At 40.8% G+C, this 26,544-nt stretch overlaps 2 protein-coding genes across 3 annotated transcripts; one reads left to right on the top strand and one right to left on the bottom strand.

The window, feature by feature from the left end:
• Positions 1 to 9,944: 9,944 nt before the first annotated feature.
• Positions 9,945 to 15,030, bottom strand: BAG5 (BAG cochaperone 5). 2 transcript variants are annotated; one of them, XM_082760856.1, is made up of 2 exons: positions 14,883 to 15,030; positions 9,945 to 14,613 (listed from the first exon to the last, which is right to left on the bottom strand). In XM_082760856.1, the coding sequence occupies exon 2, from the start codon at positions 14,583 to 14,585 to the stop codon at positions 13,233 to 13,235; it is 1,353 nt and encodes a 450-aa protein (XP_082616982.1). In that variant the 5' UTR covers positions 14,586 to 14,613; positions 14,883 to 15,030; the 3' UTR covers positions 9,945 to 13,232. The 2 variants fall into 2 exon arrangements, with proteins under 2 accessions (XP_082616982.1, XP_082616981.1); XM_082760855.1 differs by lacking the exon at positions 14,883 to 15,030 and adding an exon at positions 14,711 to 14,816.
• Positions 14,960 to 22,011, top strand: COA8 (cytochrome c oxidase assembly factor 8). Its single transcript, XM_082760860.1, has 5 exons — positions 14,960 to 15,111; positions 15,721 to 15,918; positions 17,017 to 17,080; positions 19,051 to 19,141; positions 21,761 to 22,011. Exons 1-5 carry the CDS (start codon positions 15,022 to 15,024, stop codon positions 21,864 to 21,866), a joined length of 549 nt encoding a protein of 182 aa, XP_082616986.1. The 5' UTR covers positions 14,960 to 15,021; the 3' UTR covers positions 21,867 to 22,011.
• The last annotated feature ends 4,533 nt before the right edge of the window (positions 22,012 to 26,544 follow it).

Here is a 26,544-nt window from a genome sequence, read left to right as displayed (position 1 = left end):
TGAAGTGCCCTGGATGACACAAGCGATGCTGCCTGAATTCACAGAGATGGGCAGGAGGCAAAGCAGCCAGGAATGAATTCATGCAAAGATAAGACACTTTCCGAGAACACACGAGGACCTCTGGACAAACAGTGAGGAAGTTATTTATTGAGGAACTAACACAGGGCTGGCAGGGCTCCGCTCAGGATGGCAAAATCTGTTTTCCCATCCTGAACAGAGAGGTTGCAAAGCTTGAAGCCAATAGCCAAGGTGGTGAACAGCAAGAGGGAGCTGCCAGAAGGGAGATGTGGGCAGGGAGGGCTCCTGCAAGGCTCTGTGTGCCACCTGGGTAGGGACTCGAGTGTGCAAGGAGAGGCAGCAGAGAGGTGTTGGTGCCAACGTGCCCCAGGCCAGACGCCCTGCAAGGCAGCAGCCACTGAGCCTGGGGCTCTGCACACACCTCAAACACTGCACAAACAGCGCTGGGGAGGATTGCTGTGTAAACACACGTCGGGGGGAGGAAGCACTTCTGGGGGACAAAGCTGGCAGGAGGACAAGTAGCTGTAAGCTGGCTGACAGCAGTGTTAGGTTGGAAACTGCAAGATGCAGCTAGCCGGGGGGCAGTGGGAGCAAAAATGATCAACTTGTCCCCCTGTGGAGGGGATTTGTTCCAAGCGCTGTTTGCAATAGCAGTGGTCAGCAGTCAGCGGCCCACAAAGTGCCACCTAATGCAGGGCTGCTCAGCATTTGCTCTGGTCCCTTCAGGGCACAAGCTGTGGTGGTTTGGGAGCTGTTTGCTGGTGATAGAGCAACCGAGGAGCTGGACGGGTGCCCTGGGTGTGTCCCCAGGGCATATCGCACAGCTGGAGAGCCTGAAATCGCCTGCATTTACTTAACCCACTGTCAAAACAAGGTGGAAAGCAGTTCTTGGAAGCGTTGCCCTTCTCCATGTGCTAACCCGGCAGGAGCAGGAGGATGAAACCCCCACGTCAGCACACCGGACTTCACAAGTGCACATCAAACAGAAAGGCTGGATGAAATTTTTAGCTGAGACTTCCTGTCCCATGTGCATAGGCTGCCACATACAAACGGCTTTGTTGGCTGAAGTCACAGACTTCTCATTTCTGCTGCCAGCAACAACTATAAGAAAAAAAAAAAAAATGCCTGCCTAAGCATTAGTCTCATGATATTTTTTGAAAGGAACACTGTTAACTTACCCCTCCTCTTGCTCACGGAGCTTCCTCGGGTTTTTCCTACCATTTATGTTCATTAAGGACTAATAAAAATGTGCCAGCATTTATGTTGACGAGTTGTATTTAAGAAATCTACCCAGTCCAAACCATGTGGACGCGTTCCTCTACTTCCAGTTTATGGTTTCAGTTGTGCAAAATCGCACTCCTTTCTTCACTGGGCACTGAGTGAGCCTAGCTGCAGCGTCCTCTCTGAAGAGTACATCAGACACCTCACAGGCTCACATCTTCGGGAATTTAACACCAGCCAGGCCGTGCCACTGAAGGTGACAAGGAGCTGCAGATTTTGCAAGGTGGCATCCCTGATAGCTTTGAAGAACTGACAAAAGTGTCATGCGATGAAAGTCAGAGCTGAATTCTCTAATTAAATTATTGAGCTGAATGAGCTCCCTGCAGGTCCGCAGGCAATTATCCCTCTGACTTCCATGACTAAAAGCGACACTGCTAAAATGCCATTAAACTACATCTGTTTCATTTGTTACACCACTTTGTGTTGTGAAAAGGGGAAGCCAATGAAGAAGGAAAAACCCTGCTGCTTTCAGTCCGAAAAGTGACAAGTCAGGTTAGCTATAAAAGCTCTCCCGAAAGCTGAGGAGCTGTTTCCTGTTCTGCCCCCCATGACAATGCAGCAATTGCTGAGTACTGCAGCTTATTTTGGGAAGTGTGTCATGCACTCCAGTTATATATATAGAAAACAGCAGATTAGCCGGTGCCCAGTTTCTTTCTAGACCCTCTTAGGATTTAGGGGGCCAGGTATGAGACTGGCGCCCAAGTGCAGGAGAAAGTCAGGTGAAACCATTGAGTACAAGAGGGAAGAAATGGAATTTCTCAGTGTTTGCAAGGCAGCAGCCGTGCACGGCAGAGTGGGAGCTTGAGGCTCTGGAGTGGTGTACGGAAATAGAAACCCGGTACCATCCCTCCCCCTGCCTTCCCAAACGAAACCTGCTCCCGCCCAACTGCAAAAACACTGCAGCTCGGGGAGCACGTGGGTTCGTGCTTCAGAGCAGAAACATCCCGGTGATACAGAGCCGCAGCGAGTACCAAATCAGACAGAAAATCAGGGAGTGGCACAAGGCACTGCTAGGTGTTGCCAGAGGTGGTTTTTCCACCCATGTGGAGGAGAGATGAGGCAACCAGCAGCAGAGAGCAATCTGGTGCCTTGAAGGAAAGGACAATTCTCCACAGACAAGGCAATCTCAACACACCCAGCACCTAATACTCGGCTGGAAGTGCCTGTTGAAAGGAAACAAGGTGTTAAGCTCTTGGCAAGAGGAACAGGGTAGCTCAATGTGAGCTGCACAGAAGGCTGCAGTTGCCTTGCACTCATTTGCAAGCTGGTTTCTTCAGGTGGGCTGGGGGTCTTGCATACCCATGGAAGGCCTGGACCAGCTAGAGAAGGGCTTTTTCCCTGGAGAGTGGCTCAATCACAAGTAGGGACTGTACTGCAGATGTTTGTGTCTCATTAAAAAATAGTTAAGGAGAGAGCATGGAGAGAGCAAGGCAAACATCTCAGTATTGGCATTTAAAAATCATATTAAAAGAGTCAGTGATGTGAGAACTACTTTTTATTACCTTTTTTTTTATTTTTTTTTCTTTTTTTAGGAAGGGTTGCTCTGCTCTTGGCTGTGGTGGCTTAGCTTCCCAGTGCCTCCATCCAGGCACATCCAGGGTTGGAGCTGAGGTGGGTCGCTGAAGTTGGTGTGGACACTCCAGTTCAGCCCGTGGATTCAGACCAAGACAGGTACTCGAGTCACTCATGGCCAACTACCCAGTCCCTCGTGTCACCAGTCAAATACTTCACTGTGCTGGCTATTGAACCAATAGAGACAAAAATACCATAACTGACCCAGAAGCTGGCAATTCAAGGGCCAGCTGTCATAAGAAGGTTTTCCTGCCCCTGTAGTAATGATGACCACCCACAAGTATCTCACTTTGGAATATTATTCCCTTCTAGCTAGAACAGAGATCAGAAATGTAGAGTACACAAAGGAAGCTTCACCTTTAAGGTGAAGCCTGGCAATCGCTAATTTAGGTGATGCAATGCAGCATCTACCTTAATCCATACCATGGAAGAAAACGTATTCATTGTCAATGAGACACACAAGCCTATAAAACCCCAGAGTGTTCTTTATTACATGAAAAGACTAGCATGCCATAAAACAGAAGGCACTCCTACTTTCAGCAGCTGAGCATGTAAAACTAAGGATGGGTGTGGGAATCAGGAGGAGGCTCAGCAACATGAAAAGAACCAAGATTTTCATAGGTTTCCACTGAATATGGAGATCTTTGTAAGTGCCCTGTTAGAGCTCTCTGAGCAGTGCTTCAACTTCAGAAAATGCTTGGGAACTCTCTATAAATGCAAGACTTTTTTTGTGAAGGTTTCAGATGAAGTAGCTGAAACATGCCTCTACCTTTTCTCCAGTTGCCAAGCCTGATAATTCTGGGAGGAAAACAAGTTTCCATCCAAGTCTTCTCTGCATATTGAACTTTCAGAAGATCACAGGATCAGACAGGGAATTAGGAAGGATCTGGGGCTTACAGACTCTTCAAGCACCCACATAAACTCATGCCACACCAGGTTGCCTGGACATTCAGGAGCCTCCACTCACATGACGGGGCAGTGGCACAGCTCCGGGCTGTGACAGGAGCACCAGTCTTCCAGGTGGGCTTGCTGGTGGCTGGCAGGGGCAAAAAAATTGCAGGTGGGGGCAACCAGCCGTGCCTGGCATGTGGGGGCTCTACCCCACACAGCAAAGCTGTGCTCTCAACCTCACTGCAGGCAGGCTGGGGGCAGAAGCCAGCGGCATGGGTCTCGGTGTGTGAGATGAGACAGGTCTGGGCCCATGCAGGATCGTACACCGAACATGAGTCAACTCAGTGATGCTCTTGCAAGAAAGGTATTCTTGGCTGTATTTACAGGAACGTAATAGCTGAAGCATGAAAGGTAATTACGCCATGCTACTAATTGGTAATGACTCCCCAGCTGTGCTCCCGTGTCCATGTTTGGGAACAGTACTCAAAGGAATAGGCCCATAGTGAGCATCTATGGGAGAGCCACAGGCAACAGAAATTTAAATAACATGTGATGTTATTCTGTGATGCGGGATTAAAGGTGTTTGGATGCTCAATCTATAAAAGCAAATGCCCAAGGGGGAGGTGGGAGAACAGCCATTTTGTATAAATGGTAAGGGATTACTTATCTCTATTTTATTACTTCATAACTAATTACTTAATCACTCTCCAAACTCAAGCTGTAGGAGCAACTTTTTCTTCTTTTTGGCCATACCATATGGATAGCTATCTAGAAATACCCCAGAAAGCTCTCAGTGAGGTAGTGCCAAAATTGAAAGTGAAGCTGTGGTGACCACACAAATTTCCGCATGAAGTTCTGTGCAGCTTCTGTGAGCCAAGATCACTTTGACCCCTGCATTATGTACAAATATTACATCTGCTAGGCTCCAGTCATATAACATCATCCATATAGCATCATCCCATAGTCAGCTAGCGGGAATGCAATTGCATCATGAACAGGTGAATATAATTGTCGTGTGACTGTCACTTTATCTTATTACCAGAAACATACACAGCATTGGAAACTGCATAGTCACTCTATGTCCAGAGCTTTTCCATGCTCAGGTCCCTGACATCTTCAGTTCAGCTGCTTTTGCTGAATATTTCTCTGAATTTGTATGAATGCAGCTGTATAAGATGAGATCAAAAACAGATTTTCCATGCTTTATCCTTGTGTTGACTGATTAACTCCTATCACCAACTTTTTAATGACGCCCTAACTAATTAGCAAAACCTGTCTAAGCCATTGTTGTCTTTGATTATTATCATCTGTGATTGTCTGGATCCAGGCCCTGACCCCAGCCCACTGTCTGAATTCCCAGCTTAACCTCAGACCTGCCTTATCAACAGACCGGACTGGCAATCTGGACTCTTGGCTGAGGCTGGGTATCGTTACCAGACCTGCCATGCCCTGCCTCCCCTGCTGTCATGCTGGCTCCCAGCACTTCATCCCATTCCCTGTCTTGCCCCCCTGACTCCTTCCATCAGCTGACTATATCAGCGATATCTGTATTTTTGTCATGTTGATGGTTACTCTTCTACCCTCTCATATTTTCCCATCTGTTGTTACAACTTCTTAATGTCTCTTTCTCTGTATCAGATATGAAGCTCAAAAAATCCTCCTAGGTATCTTATATCTTGGAGTTTCTCCACAATTACCAGAGACTTCATCCCAGCAATCCACGACATGGGAGCTCATGCAGAGTGCATGTCTTTTTTCAGGGTCTCCAGGCCTGATTAAGTGAGTAGACTTAATCTTTGCCAGAAACCTCAAGTAACAAATCCATCCTGAACCTAAGCTGTACAGTTTCCACCGGGACAGAGATACAATTCAGCCATCAGTGAAGTGTTGAAAACACTTTCTGTAAAAGAATTAGTAACTTGGGAAGGAAGTTGAGCTTGGGAAGAACAAAATGAACTAGAATAAACATAAAAATAAATAAATAAATAAAAGGAAAGATTTTTGACACAGAACTGAACTGAAGGGCTATGACAAGACAGAGACAAAATATGTCAGTAGCACAGAGAAATAAACATCTGAAAACAGGGATGCTGAGAAATTTTCAAAAAAACTGAATCAGAATGAGGTTGTTCTGAGCATTCCCAAAGCTCTACTGCATTTTGATATTATTATTTTTTATTTATTTATTTATTTTTTAACATTACTTGCCCTCATTGCTCTAAACTTATTTAAACCTTTCAGAGAGCCTGTATCCTGCAGACTCCTAAGGATCCCTGGCATGCTTTTAGAAGCTCCTGAAAGGGAGCTGTTGTCAGTAGATTGCAATCTGCCACATTTATTTTTTGAGTTTATAATTTGAGAAAGGTTGGAAACCACAGCGCACACACCATATGAATGTTCCCTTGTATATGTATGGTTGGTAAGACACTTTGTAGGTTATTAGATAGTTTTTCTCACTGATTAGTACTCCTAATGTGTTCGGATTTGAAAACACATGTATATATTATGTCAGTGTAAACAGTTCCTCTACAATAAAGTCACACCTCATAAGCAGTTTCAAGTTTTAATAGATGATTTCAAAAGTCTTTGTCTTGAGTCAGGGCAGATCATCCCTGGGGAAGCTTTTAATATAGTTTTGATACTGTTGGACTTGCTTAAATTAACTCATGCTTCCAGTCAAGTGAAATGACCAGTGATAGCTTCTGATCTAAAAATCCCTCAGTACACTTGCATATGGTTTCTTCAAACAATAGCATTGCTACGCCTAATGCAAAAAAAAGCTCAGCAGAGGTTCAAAGTATTTCTGCTCCTTTTCTGCAGGTCACTCTGAATTGCTGACTGCTAGAACACCTGAATGGCAAAGCAGGCTGAGCATGAAAACAATTGTATGAAGAAAGTACTAAAATAACTTTTTTTTTTTTTTTCCCACAGTTGTGCTGCTATGGATGTGATATTCACTTTTTCAGACTTCCTTTGAAACAATGCATTAATCAATGTACCTGTTGAAAGATACTGACTGACTTTGTGTTGGAGATTTTGCCATTTAGAACTGGAAAATCTCTTGAAAAATTGGAAAATACTGTTAAGGATTTGCTTTGAATCAACAGAGTAAAGATTTGCAAAAGACCTTGGCTTCTCTGGGTGTATCTGCTCCTTAGCCAAGTAAAACAGGAGCTGAGAGGAAATTCATCTGTGGCCTATAAATACATTCCAGACGACACAGTACAGGAAAAGAAAAGCTTCTCATGAGCGTGTTTGCTCTGGAAATTAGAAGGTTACTTAATCCTCGCAGCAATGATGCTTTGGAACAACCTTTCACTAGAGCAATGAGGCAAAGCCATTTTCAGATGAGGCTTTATTAGCTGGAAGGCCCATCCCATGGCTGTCTGACAAGAAATGACAGGGTGCCTGGGCCTGCTGGCGGACTCCCTTTCAAAACACAGCCTTACTTGTCACGGTGGGAACTCTTGGATGCCAAATATTCTGGAAAATCTGGCTTTTAGTAGGTTTCTGAAAGTGACCAGAGGCCACTCATTAATATCAATAAAAGGCTGAGCACTTCATATCTGCTTTTCAAGTGGTATTAACACGAGGCACCCAGAAGGTAAGAAATAGTCTGCAGATAATTGATAAATGACAACAGATTGATTTGAATAAAACAATTTTATGAAGGATTTTCCTTAAATAATAAAAAATAAAATCAGCATAAACAATTACCCTAATGATACCTTACTCGGGCTTGCTACCAGTCTTTTTACTATCCCTTCCAATTATCAGTTTATTACAGGATACAGTCTTCATCTCATACATGGTCTTCTGCAAGCCACACTGACATTCCAAGCGCAGGCTAAGGGTTGCCATTACCCAAAATTTCACAGTAAATGACAGTAATTACGGCATCCCTAGAGATGGGTGGCATCATCTTGCCCAAGGGTGCACTGGGGCTAACCCCCATCAACCAGAGGTTGGACTGTGCCCTGGAGAAGCACTTAGGGTGATGGTGGAAAACAGCATTGAACCGTGGGGTGTAGACTCCATATAACTGCAATGTGCATGGGAGCAGAGAGGAGCTTTGTTTTGCTTTCTTTTCTGGCACCATAAAACTAAAAGGCATTGAGCAAACAACTGCCTGACAACTTTACTAACATTTTGTTTTCCTCCAGACTTTCTTCTCTCTCTGTGCCCTTTTTAAACTTGTCTTAAAAACACCTTGGCAGTCATGATCTCAGACTTGTTTTTGAGTATCTGTTCAGGAGCTGATACAACTTGGGAACTAAACAAGACAGGACCTTATTAAGGACATTGAACTGCATCGCTGTGCTTCTCTCCCTCGTGAGATGCTTTTGATTACCTTCCTGAAATACAGGTTTCACAAGGAACTCTGGCACAGAAGTTTGTCTGGCAAAACTAATTGAGGTGAAATGATCCAATTAAGAAGCACACTGCACTTCTCCATTTCTAATGGGAAACCCTGCTATGATTTACGTCCTGTAGGAAGAGTTTGCAGACTTAGAAAGAATCCTCCTTATATTGAGGCTGACAACTCATATTCATCCATATTTGGCAGTCCCCAGAACCAAATGCTGGCAGAGAGAAAGGATAAGCATTGTTCAAAGCCTTTGACAAAAGAGTTCATCTTCCTCAGCTTCTCCAGCTAATGACTAGCTTTCAACTTACGCGTGCATGCCTACTAATATAGCTGAAAGCATTACGTTTATTATCGTTTCATGTAGCAAAAGAGGATGACATCCACACCACCCAACATGTAGCACATGTCCTGCTGTGGCTCACATTGATCTAAAGCAAAAGCCTGACAGTTCCTTGGGACTATTGTCCTGGGGAGAATCCACCTTTATAATGAAAGTCCATAAGAAACAGGAGGACAGACACAGAACTCACTCAAAACATAAACTCCAAACATTTGAATGTGTCTCTGCTAGCAGGTTCCTCTAGCAGGAAAAGTTTTCCCAAATCCTGATGCTTAAATGTCTCCTGCTGGCAACCAGCTTAAACCCCCAGGCTTTCTATTTGTGAGTTCACTACCAAAGTACTTCTTTAAGTTCTCAGCTGAGAATTTTCCAAAGGAGAGGATACGCCTATATGGAAATAAAATAGAGAGATGCCACCGTTTTTCCAGCTAAACCATTTCGGGTACCTAAATCTGCATGTCTAAAACAAAGAATTCTCAGCAAGGCAAATTTTCTCCTTTCACAAGTAAAAAGCTGATGGAGACAAACAGGTCAGCCGAGCAACACCTAGGGCCATTGCCCAAATGCTTTACTAGTCTTTGAAGAATGTATTTCTCTTAAATAAGGTATATTATTAAAAGGGAGAGAAAGAAGATAGATTGGATTGTTACATACAGGCACATTCTATCTTTATAAACCTTATTCATATCTGATGTTTTCTGGATAAGAACTTACTGCATATAGTACTTCTGCATGACCACTTATGGCTTTTATTGCACAAACCGTTACCGTGCAACATGAAAGAGCACTTGAAAGCAACTGATTTGTGTTCCATATATGATTCATTTGTATTGCCTTCACCATATTCCATTACTAAGGCAGCACATTCTTACTGATCTGTAGGAGTTGACAGTGCCACCTTCTCTCCTTCTTTCCCCTGCAGAGATTGATCTATGCAGGTTGATCTAATGGCTTACTGCTATTCAAACACTTAGCATTTGTTCCCTAACCTGTAACCGCATGAACCACCCATTCAATTTACAGTAGCTCTGGCCCACATTCAGGCTTTTCTACAAGCCAATTTGATTCACGAAAGACATAAAAGCTGTATTTTCCCTTCCCCGTTTTTGCATTTTTTTTCTCCTGTTTTATTGCATTAAATCAGACCATAGGAGTTGGCCAAGCAGCAGGAACAGCACACAGGCAGCAGCTTTCTGAGCAGAAATAGAAGTACTGATTTCCAGCAGCAGTGAGCTGATAACTTGGCTTACTGCATCCTAAGAAAACATACTGAGCCATCAGGACAATCATGTGAACATGCCTCATCTATACAGCTCAGAATAAGATTAGTTTAACTTCTAAAGCCCAGAAGTGTGCAAGGCTATCACTGAAGGAAGAAAGCAAGCACCAACTGGTGTAATTATTGTAATACAGGGCTGAATGCGGGGAAAACCAGAAGACACCAGATTTAGGAAGTAGAGGTAGGAGTAGTTTCCACACAAATAACTTTATTTTCCTAAATACAGCAATGAAAAAGCAAACTCTTAAAGGAGGAAAAAAGAGAGTTTTATGTTTATATATTTAATTAAAATACTTTTTCTAAGACAAAAATCATTTACATTCTGATAACTCACATTCAGAAATAAATAAAGGCAGCAGGGCATAACATTCAAATCAATATCTAGTAAAAGGTAGTAACATTTTTATTAATAATAAGGAATACAACACTGCAATATTTAATCTTGAATTTGTATATACAAATGCCATATCCTACACAGCAATAACTCAAGACATATACACCATAGGAGCATGTACAATAATTTCTATTAAGTTGAAAAAGTAGGAACCATACGTCATGAAAGTCTCCAAACTGGTAACACAGAAAAACTCCTTTGAGAGATAAACAACAAACATTGAAATAGCAACAACAAAAAAAAATCTCAAAAAGAAATACAATTAACAAATAGAAATCATGATGTATGATTACCTCCCCAAAATATCCACTTGTTTATTTTGCTCTAAGATAGATTACACAGCACACAGAAAAGTTATTATATTTCAGTACAGTACTAAAACGCAAGCTTTTGCAATTTGGTCCATTTACATTTTGCTGATTATTTTAGCCTACCACACTGAAAGGAAAAGTCGTGTGTTCCTCAATCTTTGGATATAAAAAACAGTGTAACTACATTCTTCGGCACAAAAGCAAGATTTTGAGAAATGTCTGCCTTTTTTTTTTTTTTTAAGCACATTTAGTTTTCATTCATGCAAAAACTGTGAATTAATCCCATTCCAAATGAGCATTTTACCATAAAATTTAAGTAGTCAATTGATTAGATTACAGAATGATGGAAAAAAAAAAAAAAAACTTATTTCACACGATATCTTGCTACTGAATTCTACTCAGTTAATCAAAATTAAGCTAACCTTAAACATTTGCCTTTTCAGAGATGCAGGCTTAACTTTCTATTCAGAAAAGCTTAAAGACAAGCAAATTTAAGAGAACACATCTGAAAACTATACTTACTCACTTTTACATAAGAACTTCAAACATTTATAAAGCTACATGTAACCTCCAAAGAACAGACACTGAATTGTCAAACAACCTACAGGTAACCACTGCAGACCTGACAGCAGTACAAAAGAAAAATGAGTAACATCATCGCACTTTCAAATTCTTATATTTCCTAAAGCCTTAAGTATAATTTAGAAGTCGCAGCTCAAACATGTAGAAATCTTGAAATGAGTAAAATAATTTGGGTTTAAAATACTAATTCTCTGGGTTAGCCATGTACTATATAAATACAGATTGGAATTTTACCTAGGGGAAATGTTTTTTTGAGGTAAGGACAGATAAATTCAACAGGTTAATATCTCCGAAGAAGCGGGGAGAATCCTCCAGCAAACGTTCTGGCATTGTCAAACTGTGCCTTAGGTACTGTACTTAATTGAAAAAATAGATTGTTTTTGGCAAGTAAATTGCAAATAAATCACGTGTACAATCAGAAACAAAATACATTCACTCTCTGAAGTTACACAGCCTTTCATCAACAACTGAAAGCACATTACAGAGTACGCATATTCTCTTCTTTTAGTAATAGGCACAGAAGTCTCCAGTCTCCGTATTTATTTTTAAATAAATAAAGTCATTTTTAAAGAGAATCTATTTTTCCCATATCTGATACTTATTCTCAGGACTCTATAGAACTATTCTCACATATTGTACTACATTAATTTCAGATATAGTAGAACTATGTATACAATAAATCCAGTTTGTAAAGATTACAAATGCATCAAGCCGCCAGTAAGCAGCTTCTGTATCTACATATGGTGGTGCAAGTTAGTGGTGTCATAAAGGCACTTGTCTCTCACAGATAGTATTGTCTTTTTAATCAGTTAAAAATATATATTATTTTTTTTTTATAGTTTAACATCCAAAATGGTTTTTACTCCTTAAAGTGGTGCAAATTGTCACTTACAGAACAACAATTCATTAATTCAACATGAAAGAGCTAAGTGCAAAGTTTTCATAATTAAATATATCTCTATATATCAATTCAATTTAATGCCATGCTCAAAAAAAATGCCAAAAAACACGCTATAGTAGAAATGTGATTGGTGCTAGCAGCCACAAATAAAGGTAGGTACATAAAATAGTACAATCAAGCTTATTTATGAAGTTACTAAATCAATAAAGCAGTGAATTGTAAGGAGAGACATATGCCATGAGTTTTTTCTAAGACATGCCTGAAGCCACACCTGAGCAGTATGAAATATATAGCACACATTTACATCATTAGGGACACCTTTAGAGCTAGCTACCTAATTTTATAAAAATAATTCCAAAATGTTCATTCATTTCAAAGTGAATTCTGTTCTCATCAAATGTGAAAAGACAAGTCAAAAACAGATAAAACAGCAGAATTTAAAAAGACACAGAAGTAGCCACTAAGTCAAGTTCAGTGCAGTTTTCAGGTACTTATGGATGGCACTGTGAAATCCTCAAAATCCAATTTATCTGGTCAGTACATATCCATAGACTTTCCTCTCAAGTCTCAGTAGTTTAAAGCAAAAATATGAAAAAGGTTCCACCAGCAGAATACACGTTTTTGTAAATCATAGGTCTCAGGTCTTACAAAAAAATAGGCCTAAGTGGCTATGCCTATGTAAATGCTAATTTGAAGTTGTCATTATAGTTCTGTTACGTAAGAAATCTAAAGAGATCTAAACAACCAGAAAGGTGTGATGGATGGAATACATCAAGTACAAACCAAAAGCCAGCAGGTTCTTTGGCATTTAATACTTTCCATCATAACAGCACATTAAGAGTACATCCAGACTGCTATGAAGTTGCTGGAGAGAGCTTCATGCTTTAACACTAATTTTGGTGTCCCATCTTTTGTAAATAGTTCTGCCAGTACTGCACCATAAGGAGTTTTCTGCATCTTTGACAAATCTGCATTTTCTGAACATTGCACAAGGTTATCAAAATGAAAACAGGAAAAAAAAAAGCCATGTGATCAACTATTAAGCTGCTCCTTCAGAGAACATTTCTTTGCTTATAGCAGTGACCAGAATTGCTGGTGTACTGACAGTTGCCATGGCAAATGGGTGACTGTGTGGGAGAGCACACATATAGCCAAGTCAACATTTTATGCAACCTCCGTGATTTAAGCAAGCATACAACACACAGCTTTTATTATGTGCTGCCACTGAAACTTTCAGTCTAGATAAAGTGCCAAAGGAAAAAAAAATGTTATCTTATGTTAGACCATGGCTGTTTCAATATTCCCACTCATCTGTTTTCATGTCCAGGTAGTAAAGAATATTCTGTGCCAGCTTTACTGCTTGCTTCCTGGCAGCCTTACACCGCTCATCACCTTGCGGATCAACAGCATCAAGTGCAAGAAGTTGTTTTGTAAGGAGTTCTTCCAGTCTCATGTAATTTTTATCTGTTCTGTTTCCATCAAATGAAATCACCTCCTGCTGAATTTGAGACAAGCTTCCAAGAACAGTCCAAACCGCTCTGTGAGACTGAGGTTCTGCAGCAGTTTGCTCTGGATACATTTGCCTTTTTCCGAGTGCTTCCTTTAAGTCAATGTACGTTATGAGAGCTTGCACTTCTATGACTGCTCTTCTCCTGGCTTCTCTAATACAAGGGTTTTTTCCTGGACTCACTTCATCTAACTGGGCAATTAATCCCTGCAGTTCTGCTTTGGATCCCAAATACAAATCAGAAGCATTCTCTGTTTTTAAAAGTAAAGAATTAACTTCCTTCATTTTCTTGCGGATCTCTTCGATTTTTAGAATGGATTGATTTTGTGCCAAATCATAAGCATGCGTAGAATTTGCTTCTTCTTCCAAGTCCAGGTATTTTTGCAATTTATTGATCTCTTCCACTACTTCCTTTCTGTAATTTCTTATTTCCGTGCGACCACAGACATCTAAAGCATCCAAATCAGCAATAAGGCCTGTAAGCACACAGGATAAATGCCTGCAGGTATCATTACTACTCACTCCCATTAGAAGCGCAATAAGAGTTCCTCTCGCTTTGTTCACCTCACACATTACAGAGTTAATTTTGGAGACAGAAGGATGCGCATCATTAGAGAGTGGCAGGGAGAGTTGCTGCTTCACGCAGCTTTCTATAATCTCCTGAACAGCACATACTTTGGTCAGCGTGCGATATCTCGCTTTGCGTAAGGAAACTTTCCCTCCGGTTTTCACCTGGGTAAGCCTCAGAATGATGTCCTGAATGCCTTCTTCAAACTCATCGTTGATGCAGTTGCCCCCTTTGTAGAAAGGCGTAATCTCGCGCTCCACAAGTGCCTGCGCCTCCTTGAATATCGCCTCAATCTCCAGTCTGCGCGGATGGTTGGCGTTTTGCTCCAGCTCCTTCAGCAGCCTCTCGGTCTCCTGAGCAGCTCGCTTCCTGGCTTGCTGGATGTCCCCTTTCCCCTCGGTGTCTACGGAATCGATTTCAAAAAGCTGCTTGGTGAGCGACCGCTCCAGCTTCTTGTAATCCCGGTCGGTGGACAAACCGCTGAAGACAACCACCTGCTGTTCGATCTCCTTCACCTCCTTCTGGATTTCGTGCAACCGTTTGATGGATGGGTGTTGGTTCCCCATGTCCATTCTCCTCTCCCGGCCGCCGTCAGACGAACTGCAAGGACAGGAGACCGGCGATCAGCCCCCACCCAGCACCTGGGCGCTGCGGCCGCCTTAAAACCCCTGCGGCCAGCGGGGCTTCACCCCCCTACCGAGCCTCCCCCGCTCCTCCCGGCCCGCTGCCGAGGCCTCACCGCGGCCCTCCGTGCTCCTGCCCCGCTCCTCCCTCCCTTCCCCGCCCGCTCCGGGAGGTGCCGGGGGAGGGGGGCAACCGAGCTCCGCAGCGCAGCGCTCCCCTCCCGGCCCAACCCTCCACCTCCTCACCCGCCCCGGCTGAGGCACCCGCGGCCCGGCGCGGCGCTGCGCCACGGCGGCGGCAGCGAGGGAGGAGGAGGAGGAGGAGGAGGGCTGAAGGCCACGGCCCCTTCCCGCAGCACCGCCTCCAGCCCTGCCCCTGCGCGAGATGGCGGCCGCCAGGGCCGGGCGGGCGCTGAGGGCGGCGGGGGGGAGCTGCTGCCACCGCTGCTCCTCCTCCTCCTCGGGCGGCGGAGCGGTAAATCCCCAGCCCGCAGCCGCCCGGGGAGGCTGTGAGGGGAAGGAGGGGAAGGGAAGGGCCGGGGGGAGACCGCGGTGGGGCTGGGGGGAGGCGGGATGAGAGCCCGCGGTGCCCCCCGGGTGTCCGGGAGGTGCTTGTTGAACGCTGAGGGGGGTGAGGGGTGAAGGGCAAAGGGGGCAAAATGATTCCCCAGCTGGAGGGGGGGAGCCCCCTGCCCCGGAGCAGAGCCTAAAAAGCTGCGGGCAGGCACTGGGGGGGCTGGCACACAGACCGGGTCCTGCCAGCGAGCGTCCTGGAGCATCTGTGGTACAAAAAAACAAACGCGGGGAAGTCCTTAAAATCGTGATTTATGGCTGTTGGGGAAAGAGTTGAAGGTGTCCTCTATGGGATAGATTTCTACGTAAAGGCAAAATTTAAATATATCGCGAATTTCAGTCGAGGTAAACAAAGGCGTGTAACTTCTGAGCGTGTTACAATTACACGTTTTGAGGCTGTGTGGAGATTATTGCAAGGCTGTATAGGGTTTTAGAGGTTGCTTCGAGTTGTGATGTCCACAAAAACGCTGCTGAAGTGCTCCTAATAACGAGCCCCGTCCGTGTTTTCAAGGGCCCGGGTTTCCGCCCGCCGCCGCACTCCCGCCACGACTGGATCGGGCCCCCCGACCGGCTGTCCAACCTGCGGCCCGTCATCTTCCATGTGCCGCGGGACGAGTCCGCCCTGGAGCGGCGCCTGCGGGAGGCCCGGCAGGACGCCCAGGCCTGGAACCAGCGCTTCTGGGCGCAGCAGAACGCCGCCTTCCAGCAGGTGAGCGGGGCCGCTGGGCGGCGCTGGCAGGCTGCGAGTTTGGGCGGTGATCCTCGGTTTTAAGAGGGTTTGGGTGGCTGGGCAGGAGGTAACCTTCAGCTGTGCCTCCTGCGCTGCCTGGCTATCTCATATAGTCACCAAAAACCCGCGATTTCTAGTATTCAGTTCTGCCTACAATCATTTATTAGCTTTTACTCTTCCTACATATTTTTTTTAAGATGTGCAGTATCTACCTGGAGATGATGTTTTGTCACTGTTTGCAATATTAACCTCCAAGTCTCTTACAAAACTACAGATCCCGTGTATTCAATTGCTATCTAGTGACATTTGCCCTCTGTTTTTTCGTACCGTGCACTGAAAGCATCAGGCTGTAGCCAGCTTGCATGCACAGCCTGTGTGTGACTGGAGCTGCTGTTGAAAATGACGCTGCAGATTTTCTTGCTCTGTTACGGGAGAGAAATTAGATGTAATCACTAAGGGTAAATAAAAGGCCATGCCCTGTTGCCTGGCTAAGCTGAAAGCAGGAACATGTTTAGTTGTGGTCTGCCTTTTTTCTGATTGCACTATTGGTTAGGAGACACTGAATTTTGTTGGAAGAAGAATAATGGTTCAGAATTCACTGTTATTTCTGATGGTCTTCGATCATCATATCCTCCCAAAACTTGTGAAGATCTTGGGGAGGGGAAATGATTTTTTTTTTTAATTTTAATTCCATAGAACTGCTTATTAATCTTGAAAAAAATATGTAAGGAGAATTACTCTATTTTCATGTAAGTAACTTCAATTTCTAAGTCTGCGTGTTTTTTCTGTATGCAGAAATTCTCGGTTAAACTGTGGAGACTAGCTGGGTTGTACATCTTTTGTAAACTTAAGGTTTAGATCTAGCTAAACAATACCAAAGCTCAGTTATACCTTTATTCCAAAAATAAGTTGCATGTGTTTCAGCAGTGTTTGCACGAATCAGTTGATGAATGCAGCTAGCAGGATCTAAGTGAATATCAGACGGTATTGGGCACTAAGTTGTTATGTGATTTAAAAACAATGGTTAACTTTAAGGTATGAGTACCTCAAATTCTAATGTGGAAAAACGTGTTTTAGGAAAAAGAAGAATTTATTTATTCAAGACTGAAAGCCAAAGGTCTGGCAGTGAGAGATGAAACAGGTTAGTGGGATTGCCGTGTACAGTTCAGGATGTGTTTTGAATTTTGTTTAACTCTCAGTATTGTTTGTTTATGCTCTTTGTGTTCTGCCACAAGTAATTCTTCAGAGCAGGATTTGGAAGTGCTTTTTGGGAGCATGCATTTGGGGGGGTGAGATCTTCTCTTGCACTGTTAATCTTCTAATTCTTGCGTGCCCAGCATAAGGGAACATGCTAAAATCTTAATCAAATAATTTTAATAATTTTTCAGTATCAGGAGGAATGGGTTTTCATCTTTCACATCTCCTTAATGTGAGCAAGCTGAGCTAAACATACAGAGTATTTGTCTCAAGTGCATGTTACGGTTTGGCAGATAAATTCATACTCTTCATTCAGGTCCATTGTGTATTCAATTAATACAGTATTTTTCCTTGAGTGGAGAGTAAGACAGCTACTAAGAAAACAACAGCTGTTCTCTGACCTTCTTTGCCTGATCACAGTTGCTGTAAAATACTTGCCTCACTAATTCCTGATGTGAAATAGGAAACAAGATGCTTTCGTTATACAGTGAGCTGGCCATTGTAGTATTAGTTTGAACACTTTGTTTATAGAATAATGATTTATTTGACTTCAGTAAAGCATCTGCTGTGATGTTCTATACACTGCAGACCATTATGTTTCTCTTCTGTTCATCCCAGTGATCAGCGTGTGGTTGAAAAACAAATTAACTCCTGTTGTTAAGAAAAAAGCTTATTTTATATTGCTGTTTTGTTCTTTTTCTTCAATTTCTAGGATTAAAAAAAAAAAAAGCTTGTACATCCCTTATAATAAAATTATTGGCTGCACGTGTTGGATAGCTCTTTGTGTTCTACAACACAACTGCGTGCATGTGCATATATATAAATAAAAGTAAAATCTATATACATGTGTAGTTCGAAAAAAATTATATAAGAGAATCTTCAGTTTGCTGCTACCATTACGAAGAAACAAATTAACTATAGCTGTTAAGTAGGCAGCCTTCAAATACTATTATGATGAATTTATCCCATAGTATGTAAATCCACTGTATATCTTTAAATATTGACAAATGATACTGATCATGATGATATTGATCAATAATACACATTTCAATAGTCAGTCTCAGGTGCTTTAAAATGTGTTTTGGAACAGTACCAAAAGTTGAATCTTACAGTTTTTTCTCTCATCACATCCACGTTCCCTGGGACATTCAAAGCTGACCACCAGACACTGAAAGTGTGCCAGAAAGTTTGCACAGGAATTAGAATTAAGAATATTTACTGTTTCTGCGGATGCTATTCTGTGGAATAGCTACGGACGTGCATTTCATGTACTGTGGAGAGAATACATCTCCTCTTATTTTCTACTCTATGTGAATGGCATGTTCAAAGTCAGACGCATACTCTCGTACTTCACAAAAGAATTGTCTACCGTATCGTTAATAAATGTGACATCTCAGAACACATGCTTTTTGGTATAAGTTACTTTAAATTTACCAACGGTAACAGAAAAAAATTGTACCTTTGAAAATATCTTGACAGTCACAAGTAGTGTTTTTTCTGTACTTACAGACTTACTTTAGACATGGAAACATAAGTTACTAAGTGCTCTTACTGGTGCTGTTTAGACTTTGGACCTATGAGAAATTAATGTTAATCAAAGGATAGATATTCCTAGGTCAATTATCTTTTTTTGATAAGTTCCCTAGTAATGTAAGACCTGTTAAACATCATCACTTTCACAAGTTACAAGGGCTTAAGAGTTACCGTGTCAGTTTCAAAATGATCAGTGGCTTTTAATCTGCTGTGTTCCCTTGAAAAATTTTAAAAGGTTAAAAGACAAAAGCGTAATAACATATTCAAGGTTACACAAGAACCCTGTAAAAGCAAGGAGTCAGACCTAGCTCTCCTGAATCTGAACCCAGTATTTTAATATGAAGATCATCTTCACATTCTTATGCCAAAACTTATTTTCAGGTCAAAAAGCAACACTGAATGCAGAAGAAATGGCTGACTTTTACAAGGACTTTCTAAGTAAAAATTTTAGAAAGCATATGCATTATAACAGGTATGTAGATGGTATTTATGTTGACTGTAAGATCACAAAATCATAGAATGGTTTGGGTTGGAAGGGACCTTAAAATCATCTAGTTCCAACCCCCCTGCCATGGGGAGGGACACCTTCTGCTCGAGCAGGTTGTAGTCTAGCCAAAAAGCATAGGATCAGACTTAAAAAGTTATAAAACTCTCATTTATAATTTTTTTAATGCTATTATTAGCATTTGACAGAAATTTGCATTATCATTTGAGTTCTTCCACTGTTCATTGTTGATTTTGTGGAGAATGGAATCTGGTGTCATTCCTTCCTGAAACTGCAGAGAGACAATATCAGGCCCTCAAGTTTTTCGCCTTATGGGATGGATATTTTTGTGCTGCCAACTGAAACTGATAAATGTATGAGTAAAACAATTGAAATTTCTGTATAACATACTCTAGTTAACTCCTAAATTAAGTAAGGATTTACTGATCTAGTAAATATCACTTGTCTCAAGGGAAAATCATTTAGTAAGAGTAATAATTAGTATTCTTATTTGTTTTTATTATTTTGCAAGTATATGTTCAAAGTGAAATTGACTGGCTTTGTGTTTGGGAGTTTTTTGTGTGGTGAAGCCTTAGTAAAATGATCCCCTGCACTCATCCTGAATAGAACTTTGGCTACAGTTGGGTAAGCCCACAGCCACCCAGTCTCCTCAAATCTGCTGCTTTTTATGTGTCACTGTTTGTACAACAACTTGATAAACTGGATTGGGGATCTGAAACAACTGAGAAATGACTTGCAAATTCACATTACCACCCTGCAAGTAGCTGTGCACGCTTGGTGAAGAGCTAGATACAAGGAAGCAGAAAGAGGACAGTACTTAATCCAGTTACAGTTGCGCTGCCCACTGTGCGTGAAATCAGAACTTATTTTTATTTTTTTATTGGGTTGAAAGATGATTGGGCTCCAAGGTCCCAAGTGTTCTTGGGTTCCTGATCATGTAACATAAGGGAGAATTCTACTGCAACTGTAATTGACCTACAATAAAATGTGATTTAGAGTTGTACATATTGTGCATATAATATAATGTTATACTGTAAGAACAATTTGCAGTTTTACTGCAAGAAGCAGACACATCTTCGGAGGGAGGCAAAAAAAAAAACACAACTGAACAGCATGAAAATACGGAAAGGTTAAAAAAATATATCATTTTTGATAAAAGGATTGCTGTTCAAATTGCCTATGGTATATTAACTAATGATTGATCAAGCAAATAGTTTATCTTAGAATTGACCATCAGAGGCCATTGTTGTAGTCAGCTCAGGCTAGTGTCCCATCTTCTAGGTAATATCATTCAGGCTCTTCTTCTAAATATTCCTTGGTTTTGCTTTGTTCTAAAATCAGCTGGGCAGCTGTGCTGTAGTTTCAAAGTGGAAATGCACAGCCGTGAAAGCAGTGGAGCTTAGAAGCATTCTGATCTTCAAGGGGTCACATTCATAAAGAGTTTTTAATGCACTTAGCATAGCTCTTTTGCAGAGATGCCAGCTGGCCTGAAAACTGGCTGCTGAAATATTTAAACTTCTAAACTTTAGGTAGAATTGAGACAATGACTGTGCATAGACACTATGAATATAGTTCAGGGTTCTGAGACTGGAAATAGTCTAGTTTAAAAAAAATCAAGAAGGGCATAGGAAATGAGACATGACAGGGGAAAAGAAACAGTTGCAGTGTTAGTGTGATATTTTGATTTAACATGACATTTTAGGGGGTAGCTCAGTGCTTCTTGTCAGTGTGATTTTGGCTGCCATCCTTACTGAGAGGTTAATATCTCAGGTTTAAGTTAATCTGTACATACTAGGTTTCTAACAGAGATCTGAAAGAAGACCTAAATTCCAGGTGTAATGTAATATTCCCTGTTACTTCTACCATAAACATATTCAATAGTTCCTTGTGCAGAATTTTACAAAGCAGGGGAGGGATCCTTGATGGAAACCTGAAGGAAATGATTAAATTAGTTCGTAATAGGGGCACGAATTTGAAGCAAATTCCCAGAGATTAAAAATGGGTATATTTTGAATTGATTCTACAAGTCATGCATGCAAGATGACTAACTTTGGCAATACTAAAGGCATCGTAGTTAAGATACTGCTTTAGAAACAAAATGTTTCTTGTATTGGGTTATATAACTAGGCTTTGGAGTATGATTTTTTTCTCCCTTCAGAGATAAGCAGTTATATCCTTTTCAATACATGCATCTTCATGTGTGCACAAATCTTACCTGCAGTACAGCACTGGCAGTACGTAAGTTCTTACAGATAGCTTGATGACCTGCTAAAACATGAAATTTGGTTCTACTTACTTTATCTTATATGATTTCAAATGCAATTAGTCGTAAAATTATTCATCTCCTAACTTTTTTTTTACAGATAAAGTTTGAATAGCTGTAGCCGTATCTTCCATGTGCAATCTGTTCATACAGAGATATTTTTTTTAAGTTATTTAGATAGAAGTGTAACCGCAAAGAATGGAAGGTGTAGGTCAACACTGAATTGTCATTTGTAAATGCCAAAGGGTATTTTAATATAATTGTGTACCTTTTTCCTGTTCTTGTTCTGTGTGCTGGTTGTTTTCCTGGCTTTGGAATCCAAGAGATTGGTATAAACGTAACTTTACAATCACATTCCTCATGGGACAAGTAGCACTGGTGAGAGCTCTGAGGTGGCTTCGCTGGAAAAAGAAAAGTGTTGGAAATTAGTGATCTCAGCTCCGTGAAGAATGCAACAGTAGCTAGGCCTGCTACAAACGTGTTAATAGTGATGTTCAGAATCTGAATGTCTAATGTAGTAATTGCTTGCATCTGTTTTTTAGACTATGTAAATAAAGGTTGCTATTGGTCTTAATTTATAATTGCTACTTAGACTTTTTTTTACCTTTTATTTCAAGAATATCTAAAACATTCCCCGTCCAAAATAACCAAGAAAACTATCAAAAGCTTTCTTCATCTATATTAAATGGAACGTATCTCTTCTGTCACATTTCTACTGCAGAGACATAGCTCATACAACATGGTTCAGTATGCTGTGCCCGAACTTTGGTCAGAGAAAGTCTTCAACTATATTAGCATGTAACACAAAAATGTCTCATTTTGCAGCGGTTGTCTAGGGCAGGAGTTACCCACAGTAATACAACATGTTTGAAGGAACAAGTATGACTTGTGAGAGTATACACACTATTGATTTAGAATAATCCATTTTTAAAAAATGTGACTTTCTATTTTTAATGCAATTTTAATATAAAATTTCAGATAAATGACTAAAGCAATAGATAGGGTCTTCTTAGATAGAACATCCAGAGTATGGAAAATTCAGTGTCTTATCATACCGTTCAATGGACTGATTGTTTTGATGCAGTGCTTACTGAGAGGATCTTTTTATAAAAAGTATGCTGTCAATGAAGCATGTTTCCCCAAAGCTACACTGTAGGGAAGGTTCTGGTGTTGGAAATGTGAGTTCTGTAGCCATTGACCTGTTTTTCCTATCTAAACATGGCATGATTTATTCATAAGCTTTTTCAGCTTGAGCAAAAATTGGCTTGTTGGTACTAATGAACTAATGATTCCTCTGGAAAATTAAATATTAATGAGACCATAATGGATCACAGTGTTTCATACAATGATGATATCATTGGGGTTAAAATGGTCACTGAATTGTGGTTCTAATAGGTGTGTTATTAGTAAATTAACATATCTATTAATAGTGTCTGAGGTGGAAAAACAGTGGTTCTAGGAGAATATTATTTGTGAATGCTATTTACTACATCAAAGGTAAAAGGTATATATTTATTAAAAAGATAGAAAATTATATGTTTATTTAGGGAAATATGGTTTTGAAATAGATTACTGTGGCTATGTAAATGTAATTCTTCAGGGCTTTACATTAAATCACATGTTGCAGCATGTGTGCTTTGACCACAGTGTGAATGCACATTTTAATAAACAATTTCAATGTAAAATGTGGGAAAATGACTGGATAATGTATGAAAATATCTCCAAAAGGCAGAGACCAGAACCCCAGTGGACTGGTGGTTGATAGCCATATGTTCCGACAGCCCATGCTTAAGGTCCCCAAGGTAGTTTCACATGCTCTAAGTGGGTAGAGGTCAATCAAAAGAACCATTTCCATCTGAGCTGCTCACTTCTATTAACACAAACACTTTGGTGTCTGCCAGCTGAGCAAGACGAGGAAACTGACTCACTACTAGAACTAATCCAAGTAAAAAAAGCGGTAGATGTTAGTTGAATTAATGAGCCTCAGCATGCAGATAGAAGAATTCTACTGGTGGCATAAGGGAGATGTGGGAATGGAGATGGAAGGTTTGGATCGCACTTCAGTCAACTCGCAGTAGTTGTGAAACTACTTCAAATCTCTGCTCTGTTTCATTGGAGCTACTCCTTAGTATGCAACAGGGAACACTTTCAGTAACAAAAACACAGTTACAAAACTGACTTCTGAGTATGTATTCTTATGTCAGTCACCTGAAAACAAGGTAATCGGCATAAGAGGGATCATATGGGGATTCTGCTCTGAGATACTTGTAGGTGAAGTTCCTGCCTGTAAGGCATTTCCTTCATTAAGGTTCTGTGTGGCTTGCTGGGCTCCTTCGTCTAAAGCCTACCGAAGAAGCAAAGCATGTGTTGATTCGGTAAGCGGTGAGCTCTGATTTAGAATATCTAATAAAGCCACCGTGAAAAGATGCTATTAAAAGTGATCCATCTGAAATTCTGAGTCTCATTACCAAAACCACATACATTTACCAAGATAACTACGCTTTCTGAAGTCAAAGGCCGTATCATTTTTGCATTAATTTTGGTGTTTTTTTCTTGACTCAGAACAGTTGTAGTAATGCGAGCTGCTTTCACTTATTATTGATTATAAATCCTTTATGCATCAAAGCAAGAAAGAGGAGCACCCATAGACTACTGAAAATAACTTTATGTATACAAAGGCCTGCTACAGTAACTGGAGCTACTGAAATAGATCAAAGAGTGACTTTTCAATGTACGTTATCTGAGTATAGGAAAAATGCTGAGGAGTGTTCTCATCATCTGGGTATTTAGCTAATCCTGTCAGAAGGAACAGCAATATTTCATATTTAGTAGTGTCAGCATGTGTCTTTTTAATCTGTCTCATCCATAAATGCATAATAAAACAACAACGTTTTGGTAATATTCAACTAATTTTAGAAGGTTTGTAATGACTTGGAGATGGTTGTGTTCTGGGAATCCTGGGGGGGGGGGGTGTTAATTCTTTTGCTAAGAATTTCTCTACTGGAGCATTAATTTCAATAGAATATGAGAGGGGTAGGAAGAAGTGTCAGATGAGAGTTGACAGGCAGACAAACTAAAGGTTGGTTTGAAGTGATTCCAGTGCCCTGAAGGATCTGAACACCTTAACCTTTGTGAAATAAATCACATTTCTCAATTTTATTACAGTTTCAGAAGTAATGGTAGAAACTACTGAGAATGTTTAACTGAAAATTCCTAGTGAAAAAGTTTAGTTCAAAAGTCCAATTTGTTATGTAGAAGCTGACACTTTATTGCCTCTTTTTAAGGGGGCTCTTCTGTTTGCAATTTTCAACTTCCACTGTCACTAAGCAATATTAGTAACCTACAGGGCAATCAGATTTAGCCAAATGAGAATTTAATTTACATCCTGCCCAGAGGGCAAGGGCCACGCTTTTGCATAAGGACTGGGAGATTGAAGTATTTTCAGGAAATAATAATGTATGTCTGGACCTCTAATATACACAAATAACATGTTTATATTAAAAAATGTATCCCCTGATTGTTGTAATCTGAGTCACAAAGCAATAAACCCATAAATAAATACTCAGGTTCGTTACTTAAAAAATAACAAATGCAATTTACTTTATTTCTTATGAGTTTATTTCTTAAATGGTTATTTCTTAAGTACTTGGAATGTAATCATCTTGAAATGCATTCTCATCAATAGTCATTACTGCAGAAATTATTTCTTTGTACCCGGACTTTGCATTCGTTAATGGATTAGGATCTACCCACGTATTCTGAGATTTAGTTGACTGACGTATTCAAATAGCTGATGCTGCGGAAGTGCAAAAGCAGTACTTTTGGCTAGAAATAGCAAAGACAAAAGATTACATGATTTCTTTTAATACGTGATATTATTCAGGAGAAATATTTTATAGTACTACCCACTGTCTCAATCAGAGTTTTAGAAGCCACGTAAATGCTCTGAAGACAACATCTTTGTTTCTTACGGCAGCCTGTGTTGTCTTACTGGTACTAATGAGATACCCACTGAATCTATTCCTTACGTTTTGGAGGGAAAAGCACGGTGATTTTTTGTTCTGGTGTACTCAGGTTCTCATCCTTAGGGCTGGCTCAGGTGTGTTCTCAGCAGGGCCTGCAAGGGCAGGAGACAGCAAGAATGGCTGCGTGCATTGCTTGGCTGCTGGGACTGACAGGAGGCAATTAGCACTTAGTATAAACTGGAGGAGCCCTGAAGCTGCTTTGATGGACCATGACTGGCAAGAGTTTCCAACAGCCCCCATGCCTGTCAAAAATTGCTGTCATTCAGCAGTGGTCTGTTCACACCACCGCCTCCAAAGGATCCACTGATCTGATTCAGCGGCAGAATTGGCTGTGATATCTTTCATCAGCTGAGCCAAAACACATCAACAGGCAAAATGCAAGCTTCAGAAACATGAGAAATCCGTGTCACTATTCATATCTCATTATTAAAGAACTTCTTGTTGACAAATTTTAGCTCCGACTTCGTAACAAATCCTTGCCAGGGAAAATTTTCATGTGATGATTGATTGTCTGTTTTTAAAGGGATCCAGAAAAGTTACAGATTTTAATGTCTAGAATTTTTTGAGTAAACAGAAGTCTAGATTAATCAATTAATTAATTAATTTAATTAATTATTAAGCAGGGGGATCTATTCTGCAAAACAGATTCTGTAGTCAGGGCTATATTAGAGGGCAAAATCCATGAATTGCAAATTTAAAAAAGGATTAATTGACTGCCTTGATTGCTTTCCAATTGATTTCATTATTCTGGAGTGTCATATAGAAAATAGGTGGTATGACACGCATAAATATTCTGTAAAAAGCCACAGTAAAGCAGTCCTGACTCTAGTAGTTGTAGGAACTATAAATATTTAGGTAGAAAGCTCTTGACCAAGATTGTGAGACTGAAAGACAAAATGGAAACTAAGTTCCAATGAATATGTAAGAAAATGTCTTCTGAATGTCTCTTATATTTACCAAAATATTTCATTTTTAATCTCATGTTTGGAAAACCTCCAGTTTCCTCAGGCCTTGTGAAATTTTTTTACCATGAAAAACAGAACAAAATCCTAAGCTAACTATGATGTGAGTAAATAGCCACA

This window comes from Aythya marila (assembly GCF_965140915.1).
Source record: "Aythya marila genome assembly, chromosome: 5".
Lineage (NCBI taxonomy): Eukaryota > Metazoa > Chordata > Aves > Anseriformes > Anatidae > Aythya > Aythya marila.
This window is presented reverse-complemented; position numbering and strand designations above follow the sequence as displayed.